The sequence below is a fragment of the Molothrus ater genome, chromosome 36 (assembly GCF_012460135.2).
Source record: "Molothrus ater isolate BHLD 08-10-18 breed brown headed cowbird chromosome 36, BPBGC_Mater_1.1, whole genome shotgun sequence".
NCBI lineage: Eukaryota > Metazoa > Chordata > Aves > Passeriformes > Icteridae > Molothrus > Molothrus ater.
The window spans coordinates 592,586-616,980 of NC_071663.1; the positions used below are offsets into that span (position 1 = coordinate 592,586).

The 24,395-nt window shown below is 62.3% G+C and overlaps 3 protein-coding genes across 3 annotated transcripts in view; 1 reads left to right on the plus strand and 2 right to left on the minus strand.

The window, feature by feature from the left end:
- The first annotated feature begins 107 nt into the window (after positions 1-107).
- On the plus strand, positions 108-10,453 carry CARM1 (coactivator associated arginine methyltransferase 1). Its single transcript, XM_036400086.2, has 16 exons — positions 108-271; positions 3,217-3,342; positions 3,420-3,526; positions 3,609-3,713; positions 4,781-4,891; positions 4,966-5,143; positions 5,220-5,310; positions 6,313-6,394; positions 6,507-6,592; positions 6,680-6,769; positions 6,844-6,981; positions 8,268-8,357; positions 8,442-8,554; positions 9,028-9,105; positions 9,635-9,703; positions 9,824-10,453. The coding sequence occupies exons 1-16, from the start codon at positions 127-129 to the stop codon at positions 9,958-9,960; spliced, it is 1,746 nt and encodes a 581-aa protein (XP_036255979.1). The 5' UTR covers positions 108-126; the 3' UTR covers positions 9,961-10,453.
- Positions 10,454-11,301: 848 nt separating this feature from the next.
- On the minus strand, positions 11,302-12,949 carry YIPF2 (Yip1 domain family member 2). The gene is made up of 5 exons (XM_054518126.1): positions 12,774-12,949; positions 12,611-12,705; positions 12,346-12,433; positions 11,527-11,692; positions 11,302-11,362 (listed from the first exon to the last, which is right to left on the minus strand). The coding sequence occupies exons 1-5, from the start codon at positions 12,793-12,795 to the stop codon at positions 11,302-11,304; spliced, it is 432 nt and encodes a 143-aa protein (XP_054374101.1). The 5' UTR covers positions 12,796-12,949.
- Positions 12,950-15,520: 2,571 nt separating this feature from the next.
- PDE4A (phosphodiesterase 4A) overlaps positions 15,521-24,395 on the minus strand; it is a 10,660-nt gene continuing 1,785 nt past the window's right edge. The window contains 10 exon segments of the mRNA XM_054518127.1: positions 15,521-16,102; positions 17,411-17,593; positions 18,443-18,565; positions 19,347-19,501; positions 20,195-20,294; positions 21,349-21,513; positions 22,969-23,067; positions 23,813-23,868; positions 23,871-24,051; positions 24,273-24,286. Coding sequence (XP_054374102.1) covers positions 15,758-16,102; positions 17,411-17,593; positions 18,443-18,565; positions 19,347-19,501; positions 20,195-20,294; positions 21,349-21,513; positions 22,969-23,067; positions 23,813-23,868; positions 23,871-24,051; positions 24,273-24,286 — 1,421 coding nt within the window. The 3' untranslated portion in view covers positions 15,521-15,757.

Sequence of the window (24,395 nt, forward strand, 5' to 3'; positions counted from 1 at the left end):
GGGATTTTGGGGCGTGTCCAGCCACGGGGTGGGCGTGGCCACCCCTGGGCGGGTCCCGGGTCGGGGGTGGGCGCGGCCGGGTCGGGGGGCGGGGCCCCGGGTGGGCGGGGCGCGGCGCGGTCCAAGATGGCCGCGGTGTCGGTGTTCCCCGGCGTGCGGCTCCTCACGGTCGGGGACGCGAACGGGGAGATCCAGCGGCACCAGGAGCAGCAGCCGCTGCGCCTCGAGGTCCGCACCGGCCCCGACAGCGCCGCCATCGCCCTCTACGGCCGTGAGTGCGCGCGGGGGCCCGGGCGGGGCGGGGGGCCCGGCGGGGGAGGGGGCGTGGGGGGCTGAGGGGAGGGGGGAGGGGCCCTGAGGGGTCAGGGGGGGCGGGGGGAGGCCCTGAGGGGTCTCTGGGGATGGGGAGGGGGCGGGAAGGGGCCCCGAGGGGTCAATGTGGGGCTGGGGGGGCCCTGAGGGGTCTCTGGGGATGGGGGGGGTTTGGGGGGTCTGGGCTGGAATGGGGGGGCTGGGGGTGCAGGGCCTGGGGGGGCTGGGCTGCCCTGGGGGGGTTCAGAGAGGGGCTGGGGGGGGGGGGGTTTCAATGTTCTTCACTTTTGGGGGGGCCCCACCGCCCCCCCCCCCCCCCAGCCGGGGTCTCCTCGGGGGCCGCTCGGGATCGGTGGGGGGGGGGGGGGGGGGGGGGGGTCCCGGTTCCCGGCGTTTCCCGGAGGCTGCGGAAAGTTCATTCCCATCCCCCCCGCCCCGCTCCTGGCCACTTTTGCCCGAAACGGCCCCAATTCCGTGACCTTCCGGGCACCCCCCGGGTTCCGGGGGCGCGGGGGGCGGCGGCGCCGCCGGCTCCTCTTTGTCTCGGGTTTTTTTTCCCGTTCTTTGGGGTTTTTTCCCGTTCTTCGAGGTTTTTCACGTTCTTTGGGGTTTTTTTTTTCCCCGTTCTTTGAGGTTTTTCCTCCTTTTCTCCCCAAACCCGGCGCCTCCTGCGCTTTGTGCTCGGGATTCCCGCGGCTCCCGGTTGGGATCGGTGCTGGGGGCGGGCGGGGGGCGACCCCCGGTCCCCTCCCCTCGGGCTCATTAACAACGGCGCTAATTCGGTCATTAACGCGCGCTTTGACGCCGATACCGGGCAATGGGGGGAAACTGAGGCACGGCGGCCGCTCCGGGGCCGAGCCCGCGGCTCCTCCCGGTACCGGCCCGGCCCCATCTCCCCCCGGAGCCCGCGGGAGCCGTTCCCGAGCCGCCTTTGTGTGCGGGGCCGGGGGATCCGCGGAGCATCTGCCGCTGCTTTCACCGCCCACAAAGCGCCGCGGGCTCCCCGCGCCCGGCCCGGTACCGGCGGCTGCTCCCGGAGCTCCCGGCCCGGTACCGGCGGCTGCTCCCGGTGCTCCCGGCCCGGTACCGGCGGCTGCTCCCGGAGCTCCCGGCCCGGTACCGGCGGCTGCTCCCGGAGCTCCCGGCTCGGTACCGGCGGCTGCTCCCGGTGCTCCCGGCCCGGTACCGGCGGCTGCTCCCGGAGCTCCCGGCCCGGTACCGGCGGCTGCTCCCGCCGCTCCCGGCCCGGTACCGGCGGCTGCTCCCGGAGCTCCCGGCCCGGTACCGGCGGCTGCTCCCGCCGCTCCCGGCCCGGTACCGGCGGCTGCTCCCGGTGCTCCCGGCCCGGTACCGGCGGCTGCTCCCGGAGCTCCCGGCCCGGTACCGGCGGCTGCTCCCGCCGCTCCCGGCCCGGTACCGGCGGCTGCTCCCGGAGCTCCCGGCCCGGTATCGGCGGCTGCTCCCGGCCCGGTACCGGCGGCTGCTCCCGGAGCTCCCGGCCCGGTACCGGCGGCTGCTCCCGGAGCTCCCGGCCCGGTACCGGCGGCTGCTCCCGGCCCGGTACCGGCGGCTGCTCCCGGAGCTCCCGGCCCGGTACCGGCGGCTGCTCCCGGCTCGGTACCGGCGGCTGCTCCCGGCCCGATACCGGCGGCTGCTCCCGGCCCGGTACCGGCGGCTGCTCCCGGAGCTCCCGGCCCGGTACCGGCGGCTGCTCCCGGAGCTCCCGGCCCGGTACCGGCGGCTGCTCCCGGCCCGGTACCGGCGGCTGCTCCCGGTGCTCCCGGCCCGGTACCGGCGGCTGCTCCCGCCGCTCCCGGCCCCTCCGGGAACTCCCCGCGGCCGCCGGACCCCGGGGCCAAACCGGGATTGTTTGGGAAGCGGCCGGGTCCGGTTTTACCGGCCGGGGGCACCGCGGGGCCGTTCCCGCGATGGTTCCCGGTCCCGTTTCTGCCTCCCGGGGCGACCCCGGCCCCTCCATCCCCTTCCCCTCCACCCGCGAACCCCAAATCCCCGTTTCTGACGGGAATTCCGGCTGCCCCCCCCCCCCGGGCCGTGCTTTGGGAGCCCTCCCCCGGGTAATTAGAGGTTAATTAGGTTAATTGTGCTTTATCCCGCTCTGCGGGGCGGGGTCCGGGCCCGGCGCTCCCCTCACTTTTCTCTCTGTCCCCTCCCTTTTTCCTCCCACCCCTCCCCATTTTCCCGCCCCGTTCTCCCCCTCCCCATTCCCCTTTTCCCCCCCATTCCCATTTTCCCCCATCCCCGTTTTTTCCCATTTTTCCCCCCCATTCCCATATTTCCCCAATGTTTTCCCCCCATTCTCCCTTTTTTCCCATTTTCTCCCCCCTACTCCCATTTTTTCCCATTTCCCCCCATTTCCCTCCCTATTCCCATTTCCCCCCCATCCCCATTTTCCCCCATTTTTCCCATTTCCCCCCCATTTCCCCCCCTTTTTCCCCCATTTTTTCCCATTATTCCCCCCATTGCCATTTTCCCCATTTCCCCCCATTTTCCCCATTTCCCCCCCATTTTCCCCATTTCCCCCCCTTTTCCCCCCATTTTTTCCCGTTATTCTCCCCCATTCCCATTTTCCCCCCATTTCCCCCCCCATTTTCCCCATTTCCCCCCATTTTCCCCATTCCCCCCCATTTTCCCCATTTCTCCCCCATTTTCCCCATTTCCCCCCATTATTACCCCCCCAATCCCCATTTCCCCCCCCATTTTCCCCATTTCTCCCCCATTTTCCCCATTTCCCCCCCTTTTTCCCCCATTTTTCCCATTATTCCCCCCATTCCCATTTTCCCCGTTTCCCCCCCATTTTTACCCCCCGATTCCAATTCCCCCCCCATTATTTCCCCCCCCCTTTTCCCCGTTTCCCCCCCTTTTCCCCCGTTTCTGCCCCCCCAGATGAGGAGGTGTGCGTGTTCAAGTGCTCCGTGTCGCGCGACACCGAGTGCAGCCGGGTGGGGAAGCAATCCTTCATCATCACCCTGGGCTGCAACAGCGTCCTGCTGCAATTCGGGACCCCCACGGGTGAGGAGCCCCCCCGTGCGCCCCCCCCCCCCGGGACCCCCAAAATCAGCCCCAGCTTAACCCTTTCCCCCCCCCAGATTTCTGTTCCTTCTACAACATCCTGAAGAACTGCCGGGGCCACAACACGGAGCGCTCGGTGTTCAGCGAGCGCACCGAGGAGTCCTCGGCCGTGCAGTACTTCCAGGTGGGGGATCCCCGTTCCCGGGGGGCCTGGGGGGGCCCTTCCCGCTGCCGGGGGGCTCAGGGCCTGTCCGTGTGTCCGGCAGTTCTACGGGTACCTGTCCCAGCAGCAGAACATGATGCAGGACTACGTGCGCACGGGCACGTACCAGCGGGCGATCCTGCAGAACCACAGCGACTTCAAGGACAAGGTCTGCGGCCTTTGGGGGGGTTCAGCTCCTTCTGGGGAGATCTGGCTCGGTTTCTGTCAAGACTGGCCTGGTTTTAGGGGAGAAGCCTGGGTTGGGTTTTGGGGGGATCTGGTTGAGGTTTGGGGGCGTCTGGATCGATTTTTGGGGAGATCTGGCTGGGTTTTGGGAGGTGAATCTGGCTCCATTGTTGGGGAGAATCTGGCTGGGTTTTGGAGGGAATCTGGATCCGTTTTGGGAGGAATCTCGCTAGGTTTTTGGAGGAATCTGGCTGGATTTTGGGAGGTGAATCTGGCTGGGCTTTGGGGAGAATCTGGCTGGATTTTGGGAGGAATCTCGCTGGGTTTTGGGAGGAATCTGGCTGGGTTTGGGGAGAATCTGGCTCCGTTTTGGAGGGGATTTTGGCTGGGTTTTTGGGAGGAATCTGGCCGGGTTTTTGGGGAGAATCTGGTTGGGTTTTGGAGGGAATCTGGCCGGGTTTTGGAGGGAATCTGGCTGGGTTTTGGGGAGAATCTGGTTGGGTTTGGGGATGCCTGGCTGGGTTTTTGGGAGGAATCTGGCCGGGTTTTGGAGGGAATCTGGCTGGGTTTTGGATGGAATCTGGCTGGGTTTTTGGGAGGAATCTGGCCAGGGTTTTTGGGAGGAATCTGGCCGGGTTTTTGGGAGGAATCTGGTTGGGTTTTTGGGAGGAATCTGGCCGGGTTTTTGGGAGGAATCTGGCCGGGTTTTTGGGAGGAATCTGGCTCCGTTTTGGAGGGGATTTTGGCTGGGTTTTGGAGGGAATCTGGCTGGGTTTTTGGGGAGAATCTGGTTGGGTTTGGGGATGCCTGGCTGGGTTTTTGGGAGGTGAATCTGGCCGGGTTTTGGGAGGAATCTGGCCGGGTTTTGGGAGGAATCTGGCCGGGTTTTTGGGAGGAATCTGGTTGGGTTTTTGGGAGGAATCTGGCCGGGTTTTTGGGAGGAATCTGGCCGGGTTTTTGGGAGGAATCTGGCCGGGCTTTGGGCAGGACCCAGCCGGGGCTGCGCCCGGGGGCTCCCGAGGCTCCCAGCTGCCCCCCTGCCCTCCCCAGATCGTGCTGGACGTGGGCTGTGGCTCGGGCATCCTCTCCTTCTTCGCGGCCCAGGCCGGCGCGCGCAAGATCTACGCGGTGGAGGCCAGCACCATGGCCCAGCACGCCGAGGTGAGCCTGGGGGGGCTCTCCGGACCCCGGGGGCGCCCCCACGGCCTGAGCCCCTGCCCTGGCCCCCCCCGCAGGTGCTGGTGAAGAGCAACAACCTGACGGAGCGGATCGTGGTGATCCCGGGCAAGGTGGAGGAGGTGTCGCTGCCCGAGCAGGTGGACATCATCATCTCGGAGCCCATGGGCTACATGCTCTTCAACGAGCGCATGCTCGAGAGCTACCTGCACGCCAAGAAGTACCTGAAGCCCAGTGGTGAGCGCAGGGGGGGTCCCCGGGGGTCCCCGGGGGCTGTGGGACCCCCGGGCTCCACGTTTGTCCCCGTCCTTAGGGAACATGTTCCCCACCATCGGGGACGTGCACCTGGCGCCCTTCACGGACGAGCAGCTCTACATGGAGCAGTTCACCAAGGCCAACTTCTGGTGAGCCCCAGCAGGCCCCGGGGCCAGCGCCCGGTCCTGGTTCCCAGTCCCCATTCCCTGGTCCCATTTCCTGCTCCTGTTCCTGGTCCCCATTTCCAGTTCCCATTCCCAGTCCCCGTTCCCTGGTCCCATTTCCTGCTCCCGTTCCTGGTCCCCATTCCCAGTTCCCAGTCCCAGTCCCCGTTCCCTGGTCCCATTTCCTGCTCCCGTTCCTGGTCCCCATTCCCAGTTCCCAGTCCCAGTCCCCGTTCCCTGGTCCCATTTCCTGCTCCCGTTCCTGGTCCCCATTCCCAGTCCCATTCCCCACTCTCAGTTCCCATTCCCAGTTCCCATTCCCAGTCCCATTCCCATTCCCACTCCCCATTCCCAGTTTGGGATCCCTATTCCCAGTCCCCATTCCCAGTTTGGCTCTCCCCAGGTACCATCCCCTCATTACACAGCGTTGATCATTGCCCATTCCCAGTTCCCATTCCCATTCACCATTCCCAGTCACCATTCCCAGTTCCCAATCACCATTCCCAGTTCCCAATCACCATTCCCAGTTTCCATTCCCATTCCCAGTCTCCCTTCCCAGTTCCCATTCCCAGTTCCCATTCCCAGTCTCCATTCCCAGTCTCCATTCCCATTCCCCATTCCCCATTCCCAGTCCTCCCAGTACTCCCAGTTTGGCTCTCCCCAGGTACCAGCCCTCCTTCCACGGCGTTGATCATTGCCCATTCCCAGTTCCCAATCACCAGTTCCCAATCACCATTCCCAGTATTCCCAGTCTCCATTCCCCATTCCCCATTCCCAGTTTCCATTCCCATTCCCCATTCCCCATTCCCAGCATTCCCAGTCCTCCCAGTACTCCCAGTTTGGCTCTCCCCAGGTACCATCCCCTCATTCCACAGCGTTGATCATTGCCCATTCCCAGTTCCCAATCACCATTCCCAGTTCCCATTCCCAGTTCCCCATTCCCAGCATTCCCAGTCCTCCCAGTACTCCCAGTTTGGCTCTCCCCAGGTACCAGCCCTCCTTCCACGGCGTTGATCTCTCCGCTCTGCGCGGCGCCGCTGTGGACGAGTACTTCAGGCAGCCCGTGGTGGTGAGTGGCCCTGGGGGGCTCTGGGCCGTTCTGGGGGGCTCGGGGCCCTTTTGGGGGGCTCGGGGCCGTTTTGGGGGTCACCCAAACCCCCTGCCCACCCCCCTTTCCCCAGGACACCTTCGACATCCGGATTTTGATGGCCAAATCCGTCAAATACACCGTGAACTTCTTGGAAGCCAAGGAGGGCGACTTGCACAGGTGAGGGGCACCTGGGGGGGGTCTGGGGGATCGGGGGGGGGTCTGGGGTCTCCTCCCACCCCCCAGTAACCCCCCCATGTCCTCCAGGATAGAAATCCCCTTCAAGTTCCACATGCTGCACTCGGGGCTGGTGCACGGCCTGGCCTTCTGGTTCGACGTGGCCTTCATCGGCTCCATGTGGGTGATTTTGGGGGGTCCCGGGGGGGGTGCAGGGCTCTGCCCGACCCCCCCTGACCCCCCTGCCCCCCCAGAATGACCGTGTGGCTCTCCACGGCCCCCACGGAGCCGCTGACCCACTGGTACCAGGTGCGCTGCCTGTTCCAGTCGCCGCTCTTCGCCAAGGCCGGCGACACGCTCTCAGGGACCTGCCTGCTCATCGCCAACAAGAGGTGGGGAGGGGGCTCAGGGGGCTTTGGGGAGGGCATTGAGGGATTCTGGGGGTGACTGGGGGGATTTGAGGGGATTTGGGGCAGTTCTGGGGGTGCACAGGCCACACGCTCTCAGGGACCTGCCTGCTCATCGCCAACAAGAGGTGCCCAGGGAGGGCAGTGAGGGGAGCTGGGGCAGTTCTGGGGGTGATTGGGGGGATTTGAGGGGATTTGGGGCAGTTCTGGGGGTGATTGAGGGGATTTGAGGGGATTCGGGGGGGATTTGGGGCAGTTCTGGGGGTGCACAGGCCACACGCTCTCAGGGTCCTCCCTACTCATCGCCAGCAAGAGGTGGGGAGGGCATTGAGGGGATTTGGGGCAGTTCTGGGGGTGATTGGGGGGATTTGAGGGGATTTGGGGCAGTTCTGGGGGGCATTGAGGGGATTTGGGGCAGTTCTGGGGGTGCTTTGGGGCAGTTCTGGGGGGCATTGAGGGGATTTGGGGGGGGGACTTGAGGGGAATTGGGGCCGTTTTGGGGCAGTTCTGGGAACACAGAGGAGATTTGGGGGGCACGGGGAGGGTCTGGGGGAGGTTGGGGGGGGGCTCCTGCAGGGATTTGGGGGGCACAGGGCAGATCCTGGGGGGTTTGGGGGGGTCCCAGCCCCTTCCCTCCCCAGCCATGTCCTGGTTTGGGCCGTGCTGGATCCGCTGCTCCCTCTGGAGCGGGGCTGGCGGCCAGGGGGCCCTGGCCCAGTTTGGGATAATTGGGGGGGGCCCTGGCCCAGTTTGGGATAAGGGGGGGGCCTGGCCCAGTTTGGGATAATTGGGGGGGGGGGCCCTGGCCCAGTTTGGGCCCGGGGGGGCTCTCCTGGCCCAGTTTCAGAACTGGGGGGGGGCCTGGCCCAGTTTCAGAGCTGTTTTTAACTGGGGGGGGCAACCACGACCCAGCTGGGACCCCTTGGGGGCATTTTGGGGGTCCCAAACCCCCCCTTGGCTGCACTTTGGGGGTCCCAAACCCCCCCTTGGCCGCACTTTGGGGTCCCAAACCCCCCCTTGGCTGCACTTTGGGGTCCCTGTGCCCCCCCTTGGCTGCACTTTGGGGTCCCAAACCCCCCTTGGCTGCACTTTGGGGGTCCCAAACCCCCCCTTGGCTGCACTTTGGGGGTCCCAAACCCCCCCTTGGCTGCACTTTGGGGTCTCTCTGCCCCCCTTGGCTGCACTTTGGGGTCCCTGTGCCCCCATTTGGGGGTCCCGGCCCCTCTCAGGTGTATTTGGGGGGGGTCTCACGGGCTGTGCCCCCTCCCCAGACAGAGCTACGACATCAGCATCGTGGCCCAGGTGGACCAGACGGGCTCCAAATCCTCCAACCTGCTGGACCTGAAAAATCCCTTCTTCAGGTAGGGCCAGGGGGGGGCTGCGGGGCCGGGGGGCACCCCCGGGACCCCCCCCCCCAAAGCCCTGACGCCCCCTCCCCTCCCCAGGTACACGGGCACGACCCCCTCGCCCCCCCCCGGCTCCCACTACACGTCCCCGTCGGAGAACATGTGGAGCACGGGCAGCAGCTACAACATGAGCACGGGCATGGCCGTGGCTGGTGGGTCTGGGGGCTCCTGGGGGGTCCTGGTGGGTCCTGGGGGGTCCTGGGGGGGTCCTGGGGGGGTCCTGGGGGGTTATCCCCCAGTTCTGGGGCAGAACATGTGGAGCACGGGCAGCAGCTACAACATGAGCACGGGCATGGCCGTGGCTGGTGGGTCTGGGGGGCCCTGGGGAGGGGTCTGGGGGGTCCTGGGGGCTCAGGAGGGGTCGCCCCCCCCCCCATTCTGGGGGTCTCTGACCCCCTCCCCACACAGGAACGGCCATGGCTGGTGGGTCTGGGGGATCCTGGTGGGTCTGGGGGGGATCCTGGTGGGTCTGGGGGGGATCCTGGTGGGTCTGGGGGGGATCCTGGTGGGTCCTGGAGGGACTCTGGAGGTTCTGGGAGGGTCCTGGGGGGGTCCTTGGGGCTCTGGGAGGGGGTCCTGGGGGTCTCTCCCCGTTTTGGGGGTCTCTGACCCCCTCCCCACGCAGGGATGCCGGCAGCCTATGACCTGAGCAGCGTCATCGCGGGCGGCTCCAACGTGGGGCACAACAACCTCATCCCCCTGGGTGAGCCTGGGGGGCGCGGGGTGAGGGGGGGGCTCACAATGGGGGGGGGCTCACAATGAGGGGGGGGCTCAGGATTTGGGGTGGGTCTCACAATGGGGCGGTCTCACGATGAGGGGTGGGGTCTTGGGATGGGGGGGGTTCAGGGTGAGGGTGGGGGTCTCACAATGAGCGGGGGGGTCTCACAATGAGGGTGGGGGTCTCACAATGAGGGTGGGGGGTCTCAGGTCTCGGGGGGGGCTCACAATGAGGGGGCGGGCTCACAATGAGGGGAGGGGGCTCACAATGGGGGGGGCTCACAGTGAGGGGGGGGCTCAGGATTTGGGGTGGGTCTCACAATGGGGGGGGTCTCACGATGAGGGGAGGGGTCTTGGGATGGGGGGGGTTCAGGGTGAGGGTGGGGGTCTCACAATGAGGGTGGGGGTCTCACAATGAGGGTGGGGGGTCTCAGGTCTCGGGGGGGGCTCTCACAATGAGGGTGGGGGTCTCGGGATGAGGGTGGGGGTCTCACACGCCCCCCCCCACCCCGCAGCCAACACCGGCATCGTCAACCACACCCACTCCAGGATGGGCTCCATCATGAGCACGGGCATCGTGCAGGGTGAGCGCCGGCCCCGCCCCAAAGAACCCCCCTGACCCCTGACCCATGACCCCTGTGTGACCCCTGTGTGACCCCCTGTGTGACCCCTGTGTGACCCCCCTGACCCCCGTGTGCCCCCAGGCTCCTCCAGCGCGCAGAGCGGCGCCGCCTCCAGCGCCCACTACCCCCTCAACAGCCAGTTCACCATGGGGGGGCCGCCCATCTCCATGGCCTCGCCCATGTCCATCACCACCAACACCATGCACTACGGCAGCTGAGGGGCCCCCCCGGCCCCCCGAAAGCACCGACCCAGGAGAGGAGAGAGAAAAACACACAAAAAAAAACAACACAAAAAAAAAAAAAAAAAAAAACCAACCAAAATCCGGGGACCCCCCCCCCAGCCCCGCCCCGGGGGTCCCTCCCCGCCCCCCCCCCCCCCCCCTTGCTCCACAGGGGATTTTGGGATTTTTTTGGTTTTTTTTGTTTTATTTTTTTTTTTTTTTTTTTTGGTTTTGTTTTTCTGCGGAGGTGGGGGGGGAAGGGGGGGGAGGGGCCGTTTTTTACCGCTGGATGGGGGCGGGGCAGGGGGGAGGGGGGGGGAGGGGTGTGAGAATCCCCCCCCCGGGACCCCCCCCCCGGGATGGGAACCCCGCCGGGATGGGGCCGAATGAACCAAAATCCCAAAATCCGCGGGTTCGGCCCCGATCCGGGGCGGGCGGCGCCGGCTGGGATTGCTCGGGCTGGAGCCTCAATAAACGGGAGGGTTTCACACCTGAGGGGTCTGGGGGCTTCCCGGGGGGGCTGGGGGCACCCGAAATCCTGGAGGGGGTCCCAAAAATCCCGGGGGGGGTCCCAAAGTCCCTGAGAGATCCCAAAATTCCAGGAGGATCCAAAATCCCTGGGGGGATCCCAAAATCCCTGAGAGATCCTAAATCCCTGGGGCTCCCAAAAATCCCTGGGGATCCCAATAATCCCTGGGGGGTCCCAAAAAATCCCTGGGGGGGATCCCAAAAGTCCCTGGGGGGGATCCCAAAAATCACTGGGGGATCCAAAAAATTCCTGGGGATCCCAAAATCCCTGAGAGATCCCAGAAATCCCTGAGAGATCCCAAAAATCCCAGGGGATCCCAAAGGCCCTGGGGGGTCCCAAAATCCCTGAGAGATCCCAAAAATTCCAGGAGGATCCCAAAAATCCCAGGGGATCCCAAAAGCCCTGGGGGATCCCAAAATCCCTGAGAGATCCCAAAAATTCCTGGAGGATCCCAAAAATCCCTGAGAAATCCCAAATTCCCTGGGGCTCCCAAAAATTCCTGGCGGATCCCAAAATCCCTGAGAGATCCCAAAATCCCAGGGGATCCCAAAATTCCTGGAGGATCCCAAAATCCCTGAGAGATCCCAAAAATTCCTGGAGGATCCCAAAATTCCTGGAGGATCCCAAAAATCCCAGAGAGATCCCAAAATCCCCGGGGATACCAAAGACCCTGGAGTATCCCAAAAATTCCTGGAGGATCCCAAATCCCTGGGGATCCCAAATCCCTGAGAGATCCCAAAATCCCAGGGGATACCAAAATCCTGGAGGATCCCAAAAATCCCAGGCCGCGAGTCGGAGTCTCCCCGGTTTTATTTGGGGTTTTCGCAGCCGAGCGAGGTCTGGGGGGGCTCGGGGGGGTCTGGGGGGTCCCTGGGTCCAGGGGCTCCCCCAGTCCCAGACCCCCCCCCCCCAAAATAGCCCCAAATCAACACCCCCCCCTCCCAAATAACACCCAGAATACCCAAAACCCCCCCAGGGAACCCCTTAAAACACCCCCAGACCCCCCTAAAATACCCCAAACCCCCCAAAAATGCCCCAATTCCCCTCCCCCCCCCGGCTCTCCCCGTTCCCGTTTCCCGTTCGCCCCCCCCCCCCCCCACCGAGGTGGAAGCGGGGCCGGTACCGGGGCCGGGCCGAGCTGGGACAGATCCCCGCTGATGGCCACGGGCAGAGGCAGCGGGGCACCGATCCGGAACGGGCCTGGAACGGGCAGGACCGGGAGAGAAACGGGGACAGAACCGGGAGAGACACGGGAGAGAAACGGGGACAGAACCGGGAGAGAAACGGGGACAGAACCGGGATAGAAACGGGGAGAGAAACGGGGACAGAACCGGGATAGACACGGGAGAGAAACGGGGACAGAACCGGGATAGACACGGGGGCAGAAACGGGAGAGAAACGGGGATAGACACGGGAGAGAAACGGGGACAGAACCGGGATAGACACGGAGACGGAACCGGGACAGAAACGGGGACAGAACCGGGAGAGAAACGGGGCAGGACCAGGATAGAAATGGGAGAGAACCGGGATAGAAACGGGGACAGAACCAGGACAGACACGGGAGAGAAACAGGGACAGAACCAGGATAGAAACAGGGACGGGACCGGGATGGAAGCGGGACAGAACCGGGAATGGAACTGGGCGGAACCGGGACAGAACCGAGATGGAACCGGAACAGACATGGGGCAGGAACCGGGACAGAACCGGGATGGGACCGGGGATAAAACCGGGGTAGAACCAGGGCAGAACCGGGACGAAAGCGAGAATGGCAGCCGAGGGATGGGCGGGGAAGGCAAACGGCACCGGCACCAGACCGGGGCAGCACCGGGACCGGCCCCGGGCCCGTCCCTCACCGTACAGGTCGGGGTTGTTGCGCAGCCGGTGCCGCACGAAGTTCCTGCCCGGTACCGGCACCAGCGAGGCCTTGATGCGCTCCGGCACCTGCGGGGAGCGGGCGGGGCTCAGCCGGGGCCGGTTCCCGGTTCCGGTTCCCGGAGCCGTTCCCAGCCGCTGCCGCTGCCCCGCCGGAGCTGCGGGGGTCACACCGGGCCGGGCTCAGCCCCGGGCTCCGCTGAACCCCCCGGGGCACCGGGAACCCCCCGGGAACCCCCGACCCACCTGGGCCGTGTCCGCATCGTCCCCGTCCTCGGGGGGCTCCGGCACCGGCACCGTCACGGAGCCTCCCGACAGCGGCTCCGGCGCCTCCTGCAGGTCTGAGGGGACCGGGGCCGTCACCGGGGGAACGGGCACCGGCACCGGAGCGGGGAATCACGGGACTCACCGTGGGGCCGGGGCTCGTCCATTCTGGAGCCTCTCGCTGCCGGGACGGGACACGCCGGGTTGTGAGGGACGCTCGGCACCGGCCGCAACCGTCCCGGTACCGGCCCCGCTCCAGGGACCCCCACAGACCTCCCGACCCAGGGACCCTCCCGGTACCGACCCCGCTCTGCCGGTAAAGGCCCCGCCCCCAGGGACTCCTCCGGTCCCGCCCCGCCCCCAGGGCCCTCCCGGTACCGCCGGTACCGCTCAGCACCGGCTCCGCCGACGTGGACTCGCCCTCGCCCCCCCCCCCCGCGCCCCGGCCGCGATGGTTCCGCCCGGTCCGTTCCCCTCCCGCCCCCTCCGGCCCCGCGCTCCCGCCGCGCGATGGTTCCGCCCCGCGATGGTTCCGGGCATGGCGGCCGAGACCCCGGGGGGGGGGGGGGGGGAGGGGAGACCCCAGACCCCCCCTCAGGACCCCCCCCCCCACCGGGACCCCCTAAAACCCCCCAGGGCCCCCCCCCGTGCGCTCAGAACCCACCCGGGATCCCCCAGACCACCACAGAGAGCACCCCCCCCCCCAAAATAAAATCAGAGACACCCAAAAAATCCCCAAAACCCCCCCAGGACCCCCAAAATCCCCCCCAGGACCCCCAAAAAGGACCCCTGTGCTCTTTCCCTTCTCCTCTTTATTGAAGCCGCTGGCGGGAGAAGGGGGCGACAAGGTGGGGGGGGGGGGAGGGGGGAGACCCCCGGGGTTGGGGGGGTGGGGGTCACCCCCGACCCCCCCCCGCGAGGGTTTTGGGGTTTTCTGGGGGGTTTCGGGGTCCCCCCTCCCCACAATTCCCGGGATTTTCAGCGCCGCCGCCGCCGGTACAAAAATAAAAGCTCTGCACGACCCCTCCCCCCCCGCGCGACCCCCCCCCCCCCCCCCCCCAAAATTTCGGACCGGGGTTTTGGGGGGGGGGGGGTGGGGGAGGGGTCAGATCCCCCAATCCCCTCCCCCCCCCAGAGTGACCCCCTCCCCCCCCGCCCCCCCCCAGTGCTACAGCAGGGCCATAAATGGGGACCCCCCCCAATAAAACAACAAAAAATCGGAATTTTGGGGTCAGGACCCCCCCCGAGCCCCCCGAAATTGGGGAGGGGTCCCCCCGGTATTGCTGCACCTCGGGGGGGGCGGGAGGACCCCCCCGGGTTGGGGGTTCGGGGGGGGGGAGGGGGGTGTGCAAAGCGGGGAAGGTTTGGGGGGAAAACCCCGAATTTGGGGGCTCTGCCCCTCCCCCCATAAATGGCTTTTGGGGACCCCCCCTTGGGGACCCCCCTTCTTTGGGGTCTCCCCCCTTCTTTGGGGTCTCTCCCCCCTTTTTGGGGTCCCCGGTCTCTTCTTGGGGGGAAATTTTCCTCCTTTTTTTGTCTTTTCGAGTTTTTTAAAAAATAGAATAAAAATTCCCCTTCCCCGACCCCGAAATCAATCCGATGGAAATAATCCGAATAAAATAATTCCAATTAAAAATAATCCAATAAAATAATTCTGATTTAAAAATTTCTAATAAAATAAGAATCCAAATAAAAATAAAATACCAAGAAAATGATCCTCATAAAATAATGATTCTAATAAAAATAATCCCAATAAAAATAATCCAAATAAAACGATGATTCTAATTAAAATAATTCTGATTAAATAATTCCGATAAAAATAATTCAATAAAATAATCACTCAGATAAAAAGAATCCCAGTAAAATCATAATTCAGATAAAAATAATCCTGATAAAATCATGATTCACATAAAAAATAATTCTGATAAAAATAATTCTGATAAAAATAACTCTGATAAAGGAATCCAAATAAAATCCCTCCAGTAAAAAATAACTCTACTAAAAAATAATTCCGATTAAATAACTCTGATAAATTATTCTGATAAATTACTCTGATTAAATAATTCCACTAAAATCATTCCAGTAAAATCATTCCAGTGGAAATAATTCTGATTAAATAATCCCATTAAAATAATTCTGATTAAAAATAATCAAAATAATTCCAATGAAAAAAATTCCATTGAAATTATCCCAGAAAAACCATTCCAATAAAAGAATCCCAATAAAAAGAATTCAATAAAAGAATTCTTAAAAAATGATTAAAAAAATCTCATTTAAAAAAATCCGATGAAAATAATTCCGATGAAAGCAATTATTGTGAAAATAAATCTCATTTTAAAAATGATCCAAATTTTAAAAAAATCCCAAATAAAAATAACCCAAAGGCAGAAAATTCCAATAAAATAACTCCAATGGAAAAAATTGCAATAAAACAAAACTCCAATGAAAAGAATCCAAATAAAAAATAATCCAAATAAAAATCGTCCAAAAGGAAAAAATACCAATTAAAAAAATTCCAATAAAAATGATCCAAATGGAAAAAAGTCCGAATAAAGCAATCCCAATAAAAATAAAACATAATAATAATAAAACATAAAAATAATCCCAAATGAAAACTACTAAAAATAATCCAAGTAAAAATAACAAATAGAAATAATGAAGGAAAATTATCACAATAAAGATAATCAAAATAAAAATAGTACATAAAAATAATAGAAATAAAAGCAACCCAAATGAAAGTAATCCCAATTTAAAAAATAAATAAAAAATCATCCCAGTTAAAATAATCAATAAAAATAATCAATAAAAATAATACAAATAAAAATAATACAATAAAAATAGTGAAAAATAATGAAAAAAATGATAAAAATAATACAAATAAAAAATGTACAACTAAAAATAATGAAAAAGAATGATAAAAATAATACAAATAAAAATAGTACAAATCAAAATAATGAAAAAGAATTATAAAAAGAATAAAAATAAAAAGAATACAAATAAAAATAATACAAATAAAAATAACCAATAACAATTATAAATAAAATAATAAAAATTAAAATCATCCAAATGAACATTTAAAAATAAAATAAAATTTACCCAAATTACCCCCCCCCACTTTGTCCCCCGGTCTCAATCCCGGAGCCCAACCGGGGCCTCCCCTCCCCCCTCACGGGGGGGCTCCCCCCGCCCCTCCCCCTCCTCGGGGGGTCTCCCCGGGGGGGTCCCGGGGGGCTCCGGGGGGGGGTCCCGCCCCTCCCCCTCCCCCTCCCGGTCCGGGGGGGGCTCGAAGCGGAACCGGGGGGGCCCCGGGGGTCCCGGGGGGGGCTCCGGGGGGGGCTCGGGGCTGAGCGGGGCCCGGAGCCGGAACCACTCGCGGTTCTCGTGCAGCGCCCGCAGCATCTCCCGGGCGTCCGGGTGCACGAGCTCGGCCCAGGCCTCCCAGAGCGGCTGCACCACGAAATCGATGAACCCCACCTGCAAACGGGGACATTGGGGACAGTGAGGGGACACTGGGGACAGAGGGACAGCATTGGGGACAGCACTGGGACAGAGGGACAGCACTGGGGACAGCACTGGGACAGAGGAACAGCACTGGGACAGAGGGACAGCATTGGGAACATTGGGGACAGAGGGACAGCACTGGAACAGGGGGACAGCACTGGGACATCTCTGGGTGCACGAGCTCGGCCCAGGCCTCCCAGAGCGGCTGCACCACGAAATCGATGAACCCCACCTGGAAATGGGGACATGGGGACAGTGAGGGGACAGAGGGACAGCACTGGGACAGAGGGACAGCACTGGGACAGAGGGACAGCATTGGGAACATTGGGGACAGAGGGACAGCACTGGGGACAGAGGGACAGCACTGGGACAGCACTGGGACATCTCTGGGTGCACGAGCTCGGCCCAGGCCTCCCAGAGCGGCTGCACCACGAAATCGATGAACCCCACCTGCAAACGGGGACAGGGGGACAGTGAGGGGACACTGGGGACAGAGGGACAGCACTGGAAACACTGGGCACAGAGGAACAGTGAGGGGACATTGGGGACAGCACTGGGGACAGAGGGGTCATCACAGGGATCTGCACCTGTGATTTCCTGCTGGCGGCGCCGTCACAACTGGGGCTGATCCGGTTGTGTCCCCCCAGGTGTCCCCAGGTGTGTCCCCATGTCCCCAGGTGTGTCCCCAGGTGTGTCCCCAGGTGTCCCCAGGTGTGTTCCCAGGTGTCCCCAGGTGTGTCTCACCTGGGATTTCTCCACCGAGGCGCTGTGCTTGTCGCACATGGGGCTGATCTCCATGTGTCCCCAGGTGTGTCCCCGTGTCCCCATGTCCCCAGGTGTCCCCAGGTGTCCCCAGGTGTGTCCCCAGGTGTCCCCAGGTGTGTCTCACCTGGGATTTCTCCACCGAGGCGCTGTGCTTGTCGCACATGGGGCTGATCTCCATGTGTCCCCAGGTGTGTCCCCAGGTGTGTCCCCAGGTGTCCCCAGGTGTGTCCCCATGTCCCCAGGTGTGTCCCCAGGTGTGTCCCCATGTTCCCAGGTGTGTCCCCAGGTGTCCCCAGGTGTGTCCCCATGTCCCCAGGTGTCCCCAGGTGTGTCCCCATGTCCCCAGGTGTGTCCCCAGGTGTCCCCAGGTGTCCCCAGGTGTGTCTCACCTGGGATTTCTCCACCGAGGCGCTGTGCTTGTCGCACATGGGGCTGATCTCCATGTATCCCCAGGTGTGTCCCCATGTCCCCAGGTGTCCCCAGGTGTGTCCCCAGGTGTCCCCAGGTGTGTCTCACCTGGGATTTCTCCACCGAGGCGCTGTGCTTGTCGCACATGGGGCTGATCTCCATGCCACGCTCCCGCTCCCGGTCCCCCTGCCTGAAGAACTCCTCCATGATCCGCTCCGTCCACTGCCGGTACAGCCCCAGCGGCTTCGTGGGGTTGCTCAGGTCGGCGCAGTGCACCATGTTCCGCAGCACCTGGGGACAGCGGCGTCACCCGGGGGTGGCCAGGGACACCTCGGGGACAGGGATGCCACCAGGGACACCTCGGGGCAGGCAGGGCCACCTGGGCCACCTTGGGGACAGCGGCGTCACCTGGGACACCCGGGGCAGCCAGGGGACAGCGGCATCACCTGGGGGTGGCCAGGGACACCTCGGGGACAGGGATGCCACCAGGGCCACCTCGGGGCAGGCAGGGCCACCTGGGCCACCCTGGGGACAGCGGCATCACCTGGGACACCTTGGGGACAGACAGGGACACCTCGGGGACAGCCAGGGGACAGCGGCATCACCTGGGGGTGGCCAGGGACACCTCGGGGCAGGCAGGGCCACCTGGGCCACCTCAGGGACAGGGATGCCACCAGGGCCACCTCGGGGCAGGCAGGGACACCTCGGGGACAGGGATGCCACCAGGGACACCCGGGGGCAGCCAGGGACACCTGGGCCACCTTGGGGACAGCAGCGTCACCTGGGGGTGGCCAGGGACACCTGGGGACAGGGATGGCACCAGGGCCACCTCGGGACATCCAGGACCCCCCTCAGGCTCCACAGGTCCCCCAGTGTGGCTCAGGGACCCCCCTCAGGTCACCCACGACCCCTTTGGGACCCCCCCCAGACCCCTCAGGGACCCCCCAAAGATCCCCCAGCACCCACAGGACCTCCCCAAAGACCCCTGAGACCCCCCCAGGACCCCTTGGGGACCCCTGAGACCCCCCCAGGACCCCTTGGAGACCCCTGGGACCCCCCCAGGACCCCTTGGGGACCCCCGGGACCACCGCAGACCCCCTTGGCCCCCCCCAGGCCCCTTTTTGGGGTCCCCCCGCCCACCTGGATGCGGTCGGTGTAGTTGTCCAGCAGCAGGACCCCCGAGCTCGTCACCTTCTTGGTCTCCACCATGGTCTTGAGGTCGGCCAGGAGGCTCATGTGCTTGGACATGTCCGTGGCCAGCACCTGGGGGCACCAGGGGGGGATTTTGGGGCGTTTTGGGGGGTGTTGGGGGGTTTTGGGGAGTTTTGGGGGATTTTGGGGGGTTTTGGGGGGGTCAGGGAGCACCCGGGGCAGGGCTGGGGTGTCCAGGGGCGTTTTCAAGGGATTGAGGGGGAAGTTTGGGGGTGTTTAGAGGTGCTGACCGTGTCGATGACCAGCGCCTGGGGCTGTTCAGGGCGTTTTGGGGTGCTTAGGGCAGGATTTTGGGGTGTTTTAGCCAGGTTTTGGGGTGTTTTTTGGCAGGATTTCGGGGTGGTTTTAGCCAGGTTTTGGGGTGTTTTTTCAGGGTTTTGGGTGCTGACCATGTCGATGACCATCTGGCGCAGCGCCTGGGGTGTTTAGGGCAGGGATTTGGGGTGTTTTGTCAGGATTTTGGGGTGTTTTAGCCGGGTTTTGCTGCTGACCATGTCGATGACCATCTGGCGCAGCGCCTGGGGTGTTTAGGGCAGGGATTTGGGGTGTTTTATCAGGATTTTGGGGTTTCAGGGGTGCTGACCGTGTCGATGACCATCTGGCGCAGCGCCTGGGGTGTTTTAGCCAGGTTTTGGGGTGTTTTATCAGGATTTTGGGGTGTTTTAGCCAGGTTTTGGGGTGTTTGGGGCAGGATTTTGGGGTGTTTTATCAGGATTTTGGGGTTTTTTAGCCGGGTTTTGGGGTGTTTTGTCAGGATTTTGGGGTGTTTTAGCCGGGTTTTGGGGTGTTTTATCAGGATTTTGGGGTGTTTTAGCCGGGTTTTGCTGCTGACCATGTCGATGACCATCTGGCGCAGCGCCTGCCGCTGCCGCCGGGACAGGTTCTGGAAGATGTCGCAGTCCTGCTCCTGCAGCAGCTTGAAGCCCACGGCCAGGTGATGGTTCTCCAGCACCGACTCGTCGTTGTAGAGCAGCGCCAGCTCCGAGTCTGGGGGAGGCAGCGACCCCCGGGACCCCCGGGTTACAGGGAGGGACCCCCAGGGACCCCCGGGTCACAGGGAGGGACCCCCAGGATATGGGGAGGGGTCCCCAGGGTATGGGAAGGGACCCTCGGGACCCCCTGGGACACTGGGAGGGACCCCCAGGACCCCTTGGGATATGAGGCGAGGGACCCCAGGGACCCTCAGGATATAGGGAGAGACCCCCAGGGACCCCTGGGTCACAGGGAGGGACCCCCAGGATATGGGGAGGGACCCCCAGGGTATGGGAAGGGACCCTCGGGACCCCCGGGTTACAGGGAGGGACCCCCAGGATATGGGGAGGGACCCCCGGGATATGGGGAGGGGTCCCCAGGGTATGGGGAGGGACCCCCAGGGTATGGGGAGGGGCCCCTGGGACCCCCTGGGACACTGGGAGGGACCCCCAGGTCACAGGGAGGGACCCCCAGGACCCCCAGGTCACAAGGAGAGACCCCCAGGATATGGGGAGGGACCCCCGGAATATGGGGAGGGACCCCAGGACCCCTTGGGATATGAGGTGAGGGACCCCAGGGACCTTCAGGATATAGGGAGAGACCCCCAGGGACCCCCAGGACCCAGGGAGAGACCCCCAGGGACCCTCAGGACCCAGGGAGGGACCCCCAGGGACCCCCAGGACCCAGGGAGGGCCCCCTGGCACCCACTGGTGTTGATGAGGAACTGGTTGGAGACCCCGGGGTGGTCGACGTCGTGGATGGCGGCAGCAAAGAGGGCGGCCAAGACCTCCAGGTCGGTGAAGACGTCCTGGGGTGGGGGGGGAGGGACCCCCTCAGACCCTCCCCAAACCCCAGCGGGGACCCCCCACCCATTTACGGACCCCCCATTTGTGAACACCCCCCATTCCTGGATCTCACCACCCCTCCGTGGGATCCCCCAGCTAATTATGGGAGCTCCCAGCCAGTTATGGGTCCCCTCACCCCAAAATCACACCCAGAACTGGTCCCACCCATAGAGGAGACCCCGCCCCATTTATGGATCCCCCCACCCGTTTATGGATCCCCCCACCTGTTTAAGGATCCCCCCACCCATTTAAGGATCCCCCTGCCCGTTTATGGATCCCCCCACTCATTTAAGGATCCCCCCACCCATTTAAGGATCCCCCCACCCATTTATGGATCCCCCCACCCGTTTAAGGATCCCCCCACCTGTTTAAGGATCCCCCCGCCCGTTTAAGGATCCCCCGTCCCATTTAAGGATCCCCCCACCCGTTTATGGATCCCCCCGCCCCTTTATGGATCCCCCCGCCCGTTTATGGATCCCCCTGCCCGTTTATGGATCCCCCCGCCCGTTTATGGATCCCCCCACCCATTTATGGATCACCCTGCCCATTTATGGATCCCCCCCCACCCGTTTATGGATCCCCCTGTCCCATTTATGGATCCCCCCACCTGTTTATGGATCCCCCCACCCATTTAAGGATCCCCCCACCCATTTATGGATCCCCCCGTCCCTTTATGGATCCCCCCACCCATTTATGGATCCCCCACCCATTTAAGGATCCCCCGTCCCATTTATGGATCCCCCACCCATTTATGGATCCCCCTGCCCCTTTATGGATCCCCCCACCCATTTATGGATCCCCCCACCCGTTTATGGATCCCCCCGCCCATTATGGATCCCCCCACCCCTTTATGGATCCCCCTGCCCATTTAAGGATCCCCCGCCCGTTTATGGATCCCCCCACCCGTTTAAGGATCCCCCCATCCCATTTATGGATCCCCCTGCCCGTTTATGGATCCCCCCGTCCCATGTAAGGATCCCCCGCCCGTCTGTGGCCCCCGTGGGTCTGGGGTCTCACGTCGAGGGCGGGGGTGGCCAGCAGCACGTGTGTGGACTGCAGCACGTCGGCGGCGTGCAGGCTGTTGTGGTAGGCCACGTCGGGGTGGTAGTGCTGCTCCAGAGCCCGGGCGTAGCCCAGGAGAGCCCGCTCGGGGATGGCAAAGGTGCGGACCAGGTCCCGCTCCTGGGACCCAAACGTACCCAAAATGTACCCAAAATGTACCCAAAACCAGCCAAAATTAACCCAAAACACAGCCCAGGAGAGCCCGCTCGGGGATGGCAAAGGTGCGGACCAGGTCCCGCTCCTGGGACCCAAACGGACCCAGAATGTACCCAAAATGTACCCAAATGTACCCAAATGTACCCAAAATGTACCCAAAATGTACCCAAACACAGCCAAAATGTACCCAAAATTAACCTAAAACACAGCCCAAAATACACCCAGAACACACCCGAAATACACCCAAAATACACCTGAAATACACCCAAAATACACCCGAAATACCCCCAAAATACACCCGAAATACACCCAAAATACACCTGAAATACCCCCAAAATACACCCAAAATACACCTGAAATACACCCGAAATACACCCGAAATACCCCCAGAATGCGCCCTCCAGAAGCGGGGAGGGGGCTCAGGGGGTCCAGGGGCAGTTTTGGGGTCTGGGGCACTTATTGGGGTCCCCGGGGGGCAGTTTTTGGGATCCCGGGGGTGTTTTTGGGGTTCCCAGGTGTGTTTTTGGGGTCCCGGGGGTATTTTTGGGATCCCGGGGGTATTTTTTGGGGTCCCAGGGGTGTTTTTGGGATCCTGGGGATATTTTTGGGATCCTGGGTGTGTTTTTGGGATCCCAGGTGTGTTTTTGGGATCCTGGGGGTATTTTGGGATCCTGGGGATATTTTTGGGATCCCAGGTGTGTTTTTGGGGTTCCCAGGTGTGTTGTTGGGATCCCGGGGGTATTTTTGGGGTCCCAGGGGTGTTTTTGGGATCCCAGGGGTGTTTTTGGGATCCTGGGGATATTTTTGGGATCCTGGGTGTGTTTTTGGGGTTCCCAGGTGTGTTGTTGGGATCCCAGGTGTGTTGTTGGGATCCCGGGGGTATTTTTGGGGTTCCCAGGTGTGTTTTTGGGATCCCGGGGGTATTTTTGGGATCCCAGGTGTGTTTTTGGGATCCCGGGGGTATTTTTGGGATCCCGGGGGTATTTTTGGGATCCCAGGTGTTTTTTTGGGGTTCCCAGGGGTGTTTTTGGGGTCCCAGGGGTGTTTTTGGGATCCCAGGTGTGTTTTTGGGATCCTGGGGATATTTTTGGGATCCCAGGTGTGTTGTTGGGATCCTGGGGGTGTTTTTGGGGTCCCAGGGGTGTTTTTGGGATCCCAGGTGTGTTGTTGGGGTTCCAGGGGTGTTGTTGGGATCCCGGGGATATTTTTGGGATCCCAGGTGTGTTTTTGGGGTCCCGGGGGTGTTTTTGGGGTTCCCAGGTGTGTTTTTGGGATCCTGGGGGTGTTTTTGGGGTTCCCAGGTGTGTTTTTGGGATCCCGGGGGTGTTTTTGGGATCCCAGGTGTGTTGTTGGGATCCCGGGGGTATTTTTGGGGTCCTGGGGATGTTTTTGGGGTCCCGGGGGTGTTTCTGGGGTCACCTGGAAGATGGTGAACATGATGCAGCTCAGCGAGCGGTTGTTGGAGAACTCGGAGACGCGGAAAATGTTCAACCCCCACTGGTTGAGGCTGTCCAGCTCCTGGGGTGGGGGGGGGGACATGGTGGGGACCCCCCCTCTGCACCCCCGAGCCCCCAAACCACCCCGAGACCCCCCCCCAAAATGCCCCCCGAGCCCCCAAACCACCCCGAGACCCCCAAACATCCCCAAGACCCCCAAACCACCCCGAGACCCCCAAACATCCCCAAGACCCCCAAACCCAGGAGCCGCCCCCGAGCCCCCCGAGCCTTGGAGCAGCCTCAGACACCCCCAAGACCCCCCAGGACCCCATTGAGACCCCCCGGGTGCCCCCCCAGATCCCCTGAGACCCCCCCAGACACCGCCTGACACCCCCAGGACCCCCCCAGACCCACCCAAGACCCCCTTAGAGCCCCCCAGATAACCCCAAAACCCACTCGAGGCACCCCCAGGACCCCCCCAGACCCCCCAAACCCCTCCAGACCCCCCCCAGACCGCACTGAGACCCCCTTGAACACCCCCAGACCCCCCAAAACCTTTTCCAGCCCCTCCCAGACCCCCCCAGAGCCCCCCAAGACCCTTCTAGACCCACCTGGATCCCCCCAGACCCCCCTGGACCCTCCCACAAACGCCCCCAGTTCCCCCCAAGAGCCCCCCAAAACCCCTCCCAGCCCCCCCCGAGAGCCCCTGGAGCCCCCATGAACCCCCCAGGACCCCCCAAAACCCCTCCCAGCCCCCCCCGAGAGCCCCTGGAGCCCCCATGAACCCCCAGGACCCCCCAAACCCCCCCAGCCCCCCCAGCCCCCACCTTGCCCAGCTGCTCCTCCCGGTCGGTCTCGACGCCGTAGCGGGGCAGGGGCCGGGGGTCCCGGGGGGGGTCCCGGGGGGGTCCCGGGGGTCGCAGCCGGGGGGGGGCGGCCGGCGCCGCTTGTCCCGCTCGGGGGGGCCGGGGCTGGGGATCTCCACCTCGGGCTGCTTGTCTGGGGGGACAGGGCAGGGATGGGGGGCTCTGGGGGCTCTGGGGGGGCTCTGGGGGGGCTCTGGGGGTCCCTATGGGGGTCTGGGGGGCTCTGGGGGGCTCTGGGGGGCTCTGGGGGGGCTCTGGGGGTCTGGGGGGTCCCTATGGGGGTCCCTATGGGGGTCTCCACCTCGGGCTGCTTGTCTGGGGGGACAGGGCAGGGATGGGGGGCTCTGGGGGTCCCTATGGGGCTCTCTATGGGGGCCTGGGGTCCCTATGGGGGTCTGGGGGTCCCTATGGGGGTCTCCACCTCGGGCTGCTTGTCTGGGGGGGCACAGCATGGACAGGGGGTCCTGGGGGTCCCGGGGGTGTCCCGGGGGTGTTTGGGGGTGTTTTGGGGGTGTTTTGGGGCTGTTTTGGGGGTGTTTTGGGG

Excerpts from the sequence above, each read along its gene's own strand:
- YIPF2 (XM_054518126.1), bottom strand. The coding sequence starts at position 12,795 with ATGGACGAGCCCCGGCCCCACG. Across the intron at positions 12,706-12,773 it reads GGACGAGCCCCGGCCCCACG|ACCTGCAGGAGGCGCCGGAG; the intron begins GTGAGTCCCGTG and ends CGGTCCCCTCAG. Across the intron at positions 11,693-12,345 it reads CAACAACCCCGACCTGTACG|GCCCGTTCCGGATCGGTGCC; the intron begins GTGAGGGACGGG and ends TGCCCGTTCCAG.
- CARM1 (XM_036400086.2), top strand. The coding sequence starts at position 127 with ATGGCCGCGGTGTCGGTGTTCCCCGGCGTGCGGCTCCTCACGGTCGGG. Across the intron at positions 3,714-4,780 it reads ACAGCGACTTCAAGGACAAG|ATCGTGCTGGACGTGGGCTG; the intron begins GTCTGCGGCCTT and ends TGCCCTCCCCAG. Across the intron at positions 5,311-6,312 it reads TTCACCAAGGCCAACTTCTG|GTACCAGCCCTCCTTCCACG; the intron begins GTGAGCCCCAGC and ends GGCTCTCCCCAG.